Source organism: Colobus angolensis, unplaced genomic scaffold, assembly GCF_000951035.1.
Source record: "Colobus angolensis palliatus isolate OR3802 unplaced genomic scaffold, Cang.pa_1.0 Scaffold99, whole genome shotgun sequence".
In the NCBI taxonomy this organism is placed as follows: domain Eukaryota; kingdom Metazoa; phylum Chordata; class Mammalia; order Primates; family Cercopithecidae; genus Colobus; species Colobus angolensis.
In genome coordinates this window covers 639,865-652,722 of record NW_012123931.1, presented here as the reverse complement: position 1 = coordinate 652,722, position 12,858 = coordinate 639,865, and the positions used below count along the sequence as shown (strand labels likewise).

Genomic DNA, 12,858 nt, shown 5'->3' with positions numbered 1-12,858 from the left:
AAAAAAAAAAAAAAAAAAAATCTCTAATCTGATTCATCTTCCTAAATTTGCAGATGGGCTTTAGATTGTAGAATAACATTTTAAAGGTTCTGGCCAATTTCTTCTGCTCTAGTTCCACACAACCATTATTGCTGAATTAGCCACATAACCATGCCTAGAGGCTATAGCTTCTCTCTAGGTGGTATCTGAGAAATGGAATGTAAAACATTGAATTAGAAGGAAGTTTAATATTTTAAAAATTATAAAGGAGTCAATAAAATAGAGTACATTTATGATGTATATAATTCTTAGTAAAAATTGATCAGATAGATGGACTGAGTGGGTTCTTAAATATATTCTTTTGTTGTTTATGCTTATAAATCTAATTTTGATAAATCTTTTAAAAAGTATATAATCTCCAGTTGGAAGTTCTAAAAGCTTGATAGTTCCTTAGGATAACTACTTAATTTATCTTATGATAGAACTATAATTTACAGCAAGTGTGGGCCTTCTACCACCAAATCTTAGATTTATTCTTCAAATGGTGATGGAAATCTCAATTTTTATAGCAAATGATGTGTGAAACATAATCAAAAATATGATGTTGAATATATATTGGTAATAAATAGCTTGTTACTGGCAATTCCTGTGAAATGTGATTTAAATAATAATTTAAATTTATTATTTTTTATTTTTAATTAATTTTATTTAATTATGTAATAACTTACTTTGGGTCTTAATTACAAAATCCTTTCCAAAATATGGTGCTCTTCCAGTGAAAAAAGAAAAGGTACCGTATAATTAATTCTGCAGATATTCATTGGAAAAGAAATATTGTGTTTGATTCTGGGGATGCAAAATACAAACAGGTATGGTATTTACTTTCTCTTTTTTTTGAGACAGAGTCTCGCTCTGTCGCCCAGGCTGGAGTACAGTGGCCAGATCTCATCTCACTGCAAGCTCCGCCTCCCGGGTTTACGCCATTCTCCTGCCTCTGCCTCCCAGGTAGCTGGGACTACAGGCACCTGCCACCTCGCCCGGCTAGTTTTTTGTATTTTTTAGTAGAGACGGGATTTCACCGTGTTAGCCAGGATGGTCTCGATCTCCTGACCTCGTGATCCACCCGTCTCGGCCTCCCAAAGTGCTGGGATTACAGGCTTGAGCCACTGCACCCGTCTGGTATTTGCTTTCTAAGAACTTTCATTTCATTCCAGGAATTGTTCTAACTTCTCTTCAATTCATACCCTCCTTTTAAGTTTCCAACTCTGGGTAAATTTCATGCTATGCTTTCTTCACTCCAACTCCAGAGCTTAAGGTTATTGCTGAATTAAGCCACACAACCACGCCATTTGATCCACAGTTCCTCTTTTTCTCACTTTTCTTTGCCATTTTCCACAAGAATAGTTTCAGTATTTTATTTTTTCCTCATGCCTATGGTGCCATTCCTCATCTTTTCACATGATAGGAACACCTGAACTTCCTTCCTTTCTTCCCCACTTGACTCTGCTTCATGATCTGTAGCCTTCAACATTTTGGATCTCTTCATTATTTGAAAAACTGTTCTATTTTATAATTGTATGTGAGCAAGTCTAATTTCCTGTGAAATATTTGAGCACAGGGACCATTCTTGTTCATCTCTGTGTTCCTTGTGTTTGAAATTATTTCACATGACCATGAGTGATTGGTGGTTTCTTGATCGTCTGCATTAGATAGGGCTGGATATTGGTTGGTTCCAGTATACTGTCTGCAAGCTTCCTTTTTTGAATCCAGAAGCATATTTGAACAGTCAAAACCTGGCAAAATTGCTGTTTAGTGTCATTTTTTAAAAACACATTTCCGGGCCGGGCACGGTGGCTCAAGCCTGTAATCCCAGCACTTTGGGAGGCCGAGACGGGCGGATCACGAGGTCAGGAGATCGAGACCATACTGGCTAACACAGTGAAACCCCGTCTCTACTAAAGAATACAAAAAATTAGCCGGGCGAGGTGGCGGGCGCCTGTAGTCCCAGCTACTCGGGAGGCTGAGGCAGGAGAATGGCGGGAACCCGGGAGGTGGAGCTGGCAGTGAGCCGAGATCGCGCCACTACACTCCAGCCTGGGCGACTGAGCAAAACACTGTCTCAAAAAAATAAATAAATAAATAAATAAATTTTTTAAAAAAAACAACACACATTTCCATTATCAATTATTTTGGTACTGAATGCATTTTGACTGAAGCAATAGGGATCAACTTTTGTGACTGATTCCAAACCCATTATTTCTGATTATACTGTACTTCTGTACTGTAGGAGTACAGTATGTATGTAACCGAATGTAATTGGTAATAGAATTTAACCGGTTCCTAGTTAGGTAGTTAATATGTTCTGTCTAAGAAATTTACATTTAGTTATATAGTAGTTTCTTATCAGATGTAGATTAGTGGGAAAGTTGTTTTGAAGTAATTAAACATTTTTCCTAACAATAGAAGGCTAATTTGCGTTTTATTTTTATTAGATAAGAATATTAGTAGGCCGTGTGCGATGGCTTACGCCTGTAATTCCAGCACTTTGGGAGGCTGAGGCAGGCGGATCACGAGGTCAGGAGATGGAGACCATCCTGGCTAACACAGTGAAACCCTGTCTCTACTGAAAGTACAAAAACAAAATTAGCTGATGTGTTGGTGGGCACCTGTAGTCCCAGCTACTCGGGAGGCTGAAGCAGGAAAATGACATGAACCTGGGAGGCGGAGCTTGCAGTGAGCCACCATCGTGCTACTGCACTCCAGCCTGGGCGACAGAGCAAGACTCCGTCTCAAAAAAAAAAAAATAAAAGAAAAAAAGAATATTAGTAGTACAGTGGTAGACACAAATAGCTAGATTTTCGATATTGAACAAGTATTTTATAAGTAAATTTATAGAACAGTATTGTGTACAGAATAGTTTTCTTTAAAGCTTACATGCTTAACAATTAGAGTAAAAAAACACCTGTGATAACATTCTTCACCTTTGTTTTTTTCCTTTTTTCTCTTTTTAGGCCTCATTGCTACGATTTCAGAGTACCCTGGTAATAGCTGAGCATGCAAATGATTCCCTAGCACCCATTACTTTAAATACTATTACTGCAGCCACACGCCTTGGAGGTGAAGTGTCCTGCTTAGTAGCTGGAACGAAATGTGACAAGGTGAGAAATTTTTAAGGTCAGCCATAGCAAATATAATCTCCATCAAGAGACAGGAAAAGATGGCAACAGAGAATTATGTTGAGGACTGTAACCCAAACTGGTCTCTAATCCTCATTAAATGGCCAGTGTCACAACCATTACTATGTGTGAAAAAGGAACTAAAAGATTTCCTCACTAAGTATTTTATCTTTTGAAATGAGGTAGAATACTTGATTTAGTTCCACTGGCACCATCATGTGCCATCAGGTACCAAGTAGAATGATAATATTTGAGTCTCCTTAGAGGTTAATAGCTGATCTCTTTTTTGTGTTGATGAATATACTTGCTAATTGCTTCTAATTCCTGAAAGTGGTAAATCTGGACAATGTATTATGGATATTAATTTTTAATTGGTAGAAGAATTTGAATGTTAAGTACTATTCTTTCCAAACTCTAGCTGGTACCAAAAGATGTTCTTGGTTTTTGTTGTTGTTGTTGTTATTGTTGAAATCAGATGATAACAGCTTGGGACACTAACCCTCTAGAAGGGCGCTAGGATATGATTTGCAGGGTCTGTGCCACTGAGCTGCAATGTAGATGAGTGCTTCAATTAAGCTTACATAGCTTGAGCCACCAGTTCCCTCTCACATGGTATAGGAGTTGCTGAGCGTGTAGTTGGGGGCTTAAACTTCACAGAGGAATAAATCTGAAGGGAGTATGTTTTGAGGATTTTATGTTTTATTAAATAAATGATGCTGGCCGGGCATGGTGGCTTATGCCTGTAATCTCAGGACTTTGGGAGGCTGAGGTGGGTGGATCACTTGAGGTCAGGTGTTTGAGACCAGCCTGGACAACATGGTGAAACCCTGTTTCTACTAAAAATATGAAAATTAGCTGGTGTGGTGGTGCGTGCCTGTAGTCCCAGCTACTTGGAAGGCTGAGGCACGAGAACCACTTGAACCTGGGTGGCAGAGGTTGCAATAAGCAGAGATTGTACCACTGCACTCCAGCCTAGGTGACAAAGTGAGACTGTCAAAAAAAAAATATTACAGATAACAATAATTCAGAGCATATGAGAATGCAGGTTCATACTGCTGGTGTTGCTTCTAATTTTTTATGTGAAATTGGTATCTTAAAAGAACATATTATGGTGGGTTTATGTTTAGTTATGTGAGTTTCTTTACCCAATTCCTGCTAACAACTATAGAATCTTACATAGTTGATACAGCCACAATGTGTGATGTGTGATGGCTAAGCTATCTATTTGTATGTATGTATTAGCCACAGTATATGATGGCTAAGCCATCTTTTTGGTTTCCCTGTTTTTGGATATGTAGGAATTTGTGATTTGTTGTTTGTTTTGCTGTGATTTAAAATAATTGTTGTAATGTTACTGTAAAAATACTTTGATACTTTATACTACTTTGAGAAGAATCAAAATAGAAATCATCTTCTGTGCTCAGTTACAATCCTAACCTGTCATGTTCTAATTTTAAAAAAAACAACCAGTACCTGTATGAAGAGATCATTAATAGAGTTCAGCTTTATAGCATTTTATTCAGCTCTTTGTCATAAACAGCAAGTTATTCTTCTGTATAATGCCAGCAGTTTTTGCCAGTAAAAACGAGAGAGTTTCAATGGGAAAATTCTGCCCCATTTTCTATCCCATGCTGCTATGCAGTACATTGCAATTAACTGAGTTTCTTAATTGAGAATTCTCTTAAAGTTTGAGAAGCTAAATTCTGCTGCATCCATAATAAAGGGCCTCTGTAGTACAAAATGGTATGCCGGTGAACACTTGGTTTAGCAGAGGTATTTTTGCAGTGCGTCCTTTCTTCAGGGAATATTGTTGCAAGCTAACAGTTCATATGAGGGTAGCAGAAGGCACAGCCTTTTAATCCTACTCATCAGTGAATCGGTGAATCAGTTTGGAGGTAAACAAGGGGACAGAAGACGATAGTGTGACTGATATGACTTAGCTAAAGTGGAAACCAGCCATGATGTAATAAAGATACTTAAAAAGGGGAAATCTAATTGCCTTCTGAATATAGAAAATCTGAATCATCACAAAGCTTTCTCAGAACCCCATTCTGATTCCAAACAGGAAAAATGAAGAATTAAAATAGGAAATATTTTGCTTTGTCATAGATAAATATGTGTATGTGGGCAGGAACTCAGAGGTTGACAATGGGCTGTTACTGAGAGAACTTCATTTTCACCATTTCCAGGATATTGAACTTACACTTGGATTGAACCAAAAGTAAAAAGCACAATTTATAACTAAATTTGAATAAAGAGCCATGTTGATTTTGGTTTGTCAATTAGCACTTTTCTTTTTCAAGGCAGGAATTTTTGTTGAAATGCTTGGTAGTTGGACAGTGTAAGGTCAGTCAGTAGTAAGATCTATTGGCATTAGATTTTCTTTGTTAAGGAATGTATTTTAATTTTTTTTTTTTTTTTTGAGATGGAGTCTCACTCTGTCACCCAGGCTGGAGTGCAGTGGCCAGATCTCAGCTCACTGCAAGCTCCGCTGCCTTCCGGGTTCACGCCATTCTCTCGCCTCAGCCTCCCAAGTAGCTGGGACTACAGGCGCCTGCCACCTCACCCGGCTAGCTTTTTGTATTTTTTAGTAGAGACGGAGTTTCACCATGTTAGCCAGGATGGTCTCGATCTCCTGACCTTGTGATCCGCCCGTCTCGGCCTCCCAAAATGCTGGGATTACAGGCTTGAGCCACCGCGCCCGGCCATTTTAATTCTTAACTGGCCCTTTTGCTAATAAGAATAATTTTTACATTTGGCCATTAAGATTTTATGATCTGTTGATATTTATAGTGATGGCTTTATTTGTATATTTCTGATAGATGGATAATTAGGAACTTATCTTTTAATCACAGGTGGCACAAGATCTCTGTAAAGTAGCAGGCATAGCAAAAGTTCTGGTGGCTCAGCATGATGCGTACAGAGGCCTACTTCCAGGTGAGGTTTTCCAGTGGAAAAAAATGTCATGTGTAAATTATGCTTGAATATATGATTATGAAAGTATTCCAAAATATTTTTTATCAAATGTGTTTAATTCTCAGAGGAACTGACACCATTGATTTTGGCAACTCAGAAGCAGTTCAATTACACACACATCTGTGCTGGAGCATCTGCCTTCGGAAAGGTGAGAAGGTTGAGAATGTGGAATCTGATGTCACTGCTTGAAGGGGTTAGATTTCATTGTGCTGAAAGTGCACAACAGACTGTTTATATAGCCAATCTGGATTTATCTGAATTGATGTGGTCGTTTTGCTAAAATTTATTCTTTCAAGATTTTGTCATAATTTTCTGTTAAAAAACTGCCATTTCCAGGTTTTCAAATTAAGTTGTGGAGAAAACTCTAATTAGGCTATTATTTTAAAATTTTCTGCATTTAAAAGTAATGATGAATTCTGCTTGCATGTGAGAGAGAGCGAGTAAGCAAACGTTCGAACAAGAGTCATTTGTATTAGTAGCCCATTTTAAGAGATGGTTTATTTGGGTGGCTGATGGATATCTAGAAAAGCCAAATTTTATCTACATGGGGAATTTGGAAAGGGCTGTGTGGTGGTTGAAGACATCCTTAAGGTAAAGAAAGCTGTAATCTGATCATGTGCATTGTGATGTGTCTGAAGAATGAGTGTGTTACCAGATGGGTAGCAGTCTACATAAAGTTAAAAATGGGGGGAGGAGTGTAATGGGAGCCTAAGACAAGGAATTTGTCGTGGATTTTTCTTGCTCTCTGTGGCCGTGAGTGTTATCTTAGCTCTCTTTTCTTTTATTCCATTCTTAATAAGGTGTCATTTTTAGTCTTTATTTTTACTTTTTTTTTTTTTTTTTGAGTTGGTGTCTTACTTTTGTCGCCCAGGCTGGAGTGCAGCAGCATGATCTCAGCTCACTGCAACCTCCACCTCCTGGATTCAAGCCATTCTCCTGCCTCAGCCTCCCGTAGCTGGGATTATGGGTGTGTGCCACCATACCTGGCTAATTTTTGTATGTTTAGTAGAGACGGGGTTTCGCTGTGTTGAACAGGCTGGTCTGACCTCACGTGATCTGCCTGCCTCAGCCTCGCTCTGTTGCCCAGACTGGAGTGCAGTGGCACGATTGTAGCTCAACATACCCTCCAGCTTGTGGGCTGAAACGATCCTCCTATCCTAGCCTTCTGAGTAGCTAGGACTACAGGTACATGCCACCATGCCCGGCTAATTTTTAAATTTTTTGTATAAACGTAGTCTCCCTATGTTGTTCGGGCTGGTGTTAAACTCCTGGCCTCAAGTCATCCTCTCATTTCAACCTCCCAAAGTGCTAGGATTATAGACATGAGCCCCTGTGCTTAGCCTATTTTACTTTTAAAAATTGTGAAATAAGTTATACACAAATACATCCTTATTAGGAAGAATGCATGTAGTACAGCAGTGTGCAGAGCAAGGTGTCAAAGTCCTGCTTTCTTATTCCCAACTCACCCTCCGCTCTTTAGGAGTATAGCTGTTAACAATTGTACATTGTTTTAGGCCTCCTTCTGTGGATTTTTAAATTACAATACATATACAGCTATATATTTTTTACTTCTAAAATGGAATAATATGGCATGAATTGTTTTGTGACTAGTAGCTTTTACTTGAGAGTATGACTTGGGCAGGGTGCGGTGGCTGACGCCTGTAATCCCAGCACTTTGGTAGGATCGTCTGAGCCCAGGAGTTCTAGACCAACCTGGGCAATACAGTGAGACCTCATCTCTACAAAAGAAAAAAAAAAAAAAAATGAAAGAAAAATAAATAAATAAATAAATAAATAAATAAATTAGCTGAGTATGGTGGTGCATGCCTGTGGTCCCAGCTGCTTGGGAGGCTAAGGTGGGAGAATTGCTTGAGCCCAGAAGGTTGAGGCTGCAATAAGCTGAGATCACACTGCTGCACTCTAGCCTGTGCTCCAGGGTGACAGAGCAACACCATCTCAAAAGAAAAAAAAAAAAAAGAGTATGACTTTGGCTCAAAATGTTTCTGTCTTTTTTATGGCTGCATAAGATTCCATATTTAGCTAAGGACAGTTAACTTGTTTCCAGTTTTTTGCATTTATATACTTTGCTGCAAGAAAACATGCTCATGCATGTATCTGTGTACACATCGGCTGGAATTTATTTACATTAGAGTTCTAGAAGTGAAATCACTGAGTCAAATGCTATGTGGTTTAAAAAATTTGATACCTATTCCTTAATTGCCAACACTTGGTAGTATACATTTTAACATTTTTCCCCCAGTCTGATGGGTGAAAAAATCTTTGTGGACCATTCTGTCTCTGAGAGTTGTGATTGTATATTGGATGATTTAAATAATTTCGTGAGCCTTGAGTTTCTTTCTATGATGACAGTTCACCTAACAGATTGTTAGACCATGAAAGGGTGTTTGTCATTAGCTAGATTTTAGTACTCTGGCCATGATTGCTATGTTGTGACAGATGGGAGTTTTGAGAATAAGGGTCACATAATAGTAGCTGGTCGTGCGGCCTGTAAATGGGTTTTGAATGAGAAACGTCTATCAGAAGAAGCCAAACAATTTGCCGTATGATAGTCCTTCACCAGCTGTGGTTTTGAGATAACACACTTTTATACTTGTCTACTAGAATTTTAAAATGTCATTTGTATGCACAAAAAGAACTCAATTATTGCTTCTCCTTCCCAGAAACCATGCAGGCAGCCCGTTGGATGGGATATATATTTTAATAGGATAGATATTTGTGTACCATCCACCCTCAGAACATTTAGATGGAAGACCAGATTCAGGAAAACATACTTTTAAGTACCATGGTAAAATTTCTTGAAGATATGTTAAGACAAGAGATAATGAAAATACAAAAGACATTAAATTTTGAGCAATTTAGAAATTTCTAAAACTTTAAAAAGAGGCAAAGTCTGCATAACATAAAATTTGTAAGATAATCTGTTCAGCCAAGTAACTATTCCAGTAATAATTCCTGAACAGTTAAAGAAGGTGGTTCAGGAGGAGGATTACTTACTGAAGCTAACTTTAAATACTGACAAATCTGGTTTTTAAACCAGGTTAAGTAGGTGCTTCAGGATGGGCATGGTGGCTCATGCCTGTAATCCCAGCACTTTGGGAGGCCAAGGCAGGAGGATCAATTGAGGCCAGGAATTCGAGACCAGCCTGGACAACAAAGCAAGACCCCGTCTCTACAGAAAAAAAACAAAACATAAACAAAAAAAATGAGCTGGGTGTGGTAGCATGCGCCTGTAGTCCCAGCTACTCAGGAGGCCGAGGCAGAATAATCTCTTGAACCCAGGAGTTGAAGGTTACAGTGAGCTATGATCACACCACTGCAACTTCAGCCTGGGTGACAAAATGAGACCCTGTTTCCAAAAAAAAAAAAAAAAAAAAAAAAGAAGAAGTAACTGGGACTTCGGGAACTGTGACTTTCCCAAGGGTTCCTGCTACTAAGGACAAAATTAGCACATGCATCTATTTCGGTACAAGCACAAGAACACACCTTTAATTTATTTTTGTTGCTTTTTAAATACGTACTACACAGACTGTTCTTCAGGTTAGTGTTATTTTTCTTTTTTTCTTTTTCTTTTGAGGCAGAGTCTCACTCTGTCACCCAGGCTGGAGTGCAGTGGTACGATCTCAGCTCACTGCAACCTCCGTCTCCCAGGTTCAATTCTCATTCTCATGCCTCAGTCTCCTGAGTGGCTGGGACTACAGGCATACACCACCATCCCCAGCTAATTTTTTGTATTTTTAGTAGAGATGGCGTTTCACCATGTTGGCTACATTGGTCTCAAACTCCTGGCCTCCTGGTCTCAAACTCAGCCTCCCAAAGTGCTGGGGTTGCAGGCATCAGCCACTGTCCCTGGCCTTATTCTTTTTTTGTGCAATATCAATTTAAACAAAAGGTAAAATATCTGCTTTGAATGTTTTTATATACATTAAGTTAATATATACGAGCATAATCTTTTTCAGTATTTGAGAATTTTACCACCCTTCTAAATTTGTTCTATCTTTTCTTATCTAAATTCAATAGTCCACAACTGTCACACTTGGTAATTGATGTTTATTAAAGTAAATTTCATATGTCATAATTCAATATGTTGCATTAAGGTGGCTTAATACTGTGAAACTCGTATGACTCTTAATGTAGTTAGAGTCATGGTAGGTCCTCAATCTCAAAGCCTATTTAAAAAGCTGTACTTGAAGTTGTATATCCAAAGGTGCACATGAAATATAAAATATTTGAATTAAAATTTCTACAGAATATGCATTTAGAATATGTCATTACTGATCATGTATAGTCATCCATCACTGTGTATGTGTGTAACTCACTGCTTATTTTGCTTTTAGAACCTTTTGCCCAGAGTAGCAGCCAAACTTGAGGTTGCCCCAATTTCTGACATCATTGCAATCAAGTCACCTGACACATTTGTGAGAACTATTTATGCAGGTGAGTACTCAAGGAAGATAATTAACATGTTAAATTTTAGTGAAAAGCATAAATTAATCTTGAAGGTAAATTTTAAATCAAGCCATGCAATTGCTTTAAGTGGACCATCTTAAAGGTTTCTGAGGAAAATTTTAGTCTAGAATTGTTGGTGGCCCTTGACATGGCATTCTCTTTGATGGATCTCAAGCACAGTGATTTCCTGCCTGTTTATTGAGTTTGTAGAGTGATATTTTCCTAGTGGTCAATAAAAATTAGATTCACTATTTAATATATTTTGTAAGTGGTACCTGGAAAAGCAAAACTTTAAAAAAATAGTATTCTCAATCTTTGCTTCTTCTACTTCATTTCCATCAGCATTAAGAAATTCATTTTAGCCAGCTGCAGTGGCTCGTGCCTATAATCCCAGCACTTTGGCAGGCTGAGGTGGGAGGATTACTTGAACTCAGGAGTTTGAGGCTATCCTGGGCAACATAATAAGACCCCATCTCAAAAAATAAATAAATAAATAAAAAATTAGCTAGGCATGGTGGCATGTGCCCGTAGTCATAGATACTTGGGAGGCTGAGGTGGGAGGATTGCTTGAGCCAGAAGGTCAGGGCCATAGTGAGTTGTAATCTTGCCACAGCACTCCAGGCTGGGCAACAGAGCAAGACCCTGTCTCAAGAAAAAAAGAAAATAAATTCATTTCAGTGTCTCTTCAGTTGATTGATCTTTTGCTTAGCAAACTGTTCTCTAGTGGGGTTGGAGAAGGCAGTGAACTCTTCCTTTTTTTCTGATTAAAGTTATGTATTTCACTATAAATGGCTAATTCTCAAATTAGACTTTTCATCTTCCATAATGTTTGTGGGAAAAAATTTTGTCATGGTTTAGGTTACTGTTAATGTGATAGCTAATCCAGAGTGTCTCAAATCCTCTTATAATCTTGGCACATCCATACCTGTTCTTTATGACCTGTTGTGTTTTCAAGATATTCCTCCTTCAGCATGCATAGTAGCTACATTCTTATTAAGTTGTTGCAGCTCATAGTTTTGAGTTACTGATTGTATTGTTTTTGGAGAAGGAAGCTTTGTTCATATCCCTTTTAGGGGTGTAATGTACCTTCTTAGTGTGGATGCCTGTTCCAGTTTCTTCCTTCTAGGCATGGTAGTACCTGTCCTGCTTTTAAAGACATCCAGGGTTATACAAATGTCTACTGGTATGTTTCTTCACTGTTACGGTCCACTTTTTCCTATACTTAATAGAGTTAGAAGACAACTGGTCAAGAGTTATTTCTTGCCTTGTCTATGAAGTAAATTCCAAGCATCAAAGGAATGCTAGTTTTTGTTGCCTTTTGTTGTTGCTTCTAAGAAATAGATTGTATGTTTCAGGAAATGCTCTATGTACAGTGAAGTGTGATGAGAAAGTGAAAGTGTTTTCTGTCCGTGGAACATCTTTTGAAGCTGCAGCAACAAGTGGCGGTAGTGCCAGTTCAGAAAAGGGTGAGTGTTCATTTGGAGTTTTTTGGTTTTTCTTATTTTTTTAATTCATAGACTGTATTATAATGAGAGATTACCTCTGCTTACATTTCTAATGCATAGTATTTGAAAGTTCAATTTAAATGATATTCCCAAGCTTATATAAAAATAATAAATATATATAACTTGCATCTTTTTTCACATTATCTTTGGTACTAGGATAGTTGCTGTGGTAGATCAAGGGAGTGGGAGACAGAATCTATTAAGATTAAGCTTTTTTACTCTTGTCACTGTTTCCTATTATATTTGGGTGATTCAATATAACAGAAGAATGTAACAGTAAACATGTGGAGGGTGTTACACTTTAACATATATAGTGTCTCATTTGAACCTCATAGAAAGAAAGTTATTCCATATTCAGACTCAGAGAATTAAATGATTTCTTGAGTCATACAACTAATGTGGCAAAGACTGGAATCTGGTCTCCTTAAGTCTTTCCATTATCAGAGAGAATTAATTAGGAGCACCGAAAATTCACATTAATTAAATTTCATGGAATTATACACTTGTGTGTTTCTCTCGAAAATAATTATTGTTATAGAACTTGAAATCATAGTCGTTGTTTTATTATATGTGTTAATGTGTGCAGCATCAAGTACTTCACCAGTGGAAATATCAGAGTGGCTTGACCAGAAATTAACAAAAAGTGATCGACCAGAGCTAACAGGTGCCAAAGTGGTGGTATCTGGTGGTAAGTGAAATATTAATCTTAAAAGATGTAAACTTAAAGTACTTTGATTTTTTTTTTTTTTTTTTTT

The 12,858-nt window shown here is 37.8% G+C and overlaps 1 protein-coding gene across 2 annotated transcripts in view; it reads left to right on the top strand.

The window, feature by feature from the left end:
• Window positions 1-12,858, top strand: part of ETFA (electron-transfer-flavoprotein, alpha polypeptide) — a 101,807-nt gene that overhangs the window by 14,531 nt on the left and 74,418 nt on the right. For both annotated transcript variants that reach the window (XM_011932820.1, XM_011932821.1), the window contains exons 2-7: window positions 2,991-3,137; window positions 6,011-6,092; window positions 6,197-6,279; window positions 10,487-10,586; window positions 11,954-12,064; window positions 12,690-12,791. In XM_011932820.1, coding sequence (XP_011788210.1) covers window positions 2,991-3,137; window positions 6,011-6,092; window positions 6,197-6,279; window positions 10,487-10,586; window positions 11,954-12,064; window positions 12,690-12,791 — 625 coding nt within the window. The remainder of the gene's footprint in view (window positions 1-2,990; window positions 3,138-6,010; window positions 6,093-6,196; window positions 6,280-10,486; window positions 10,587-11,953; window positions 12,065-12,689; window positions 12,792-12,858) is intronic.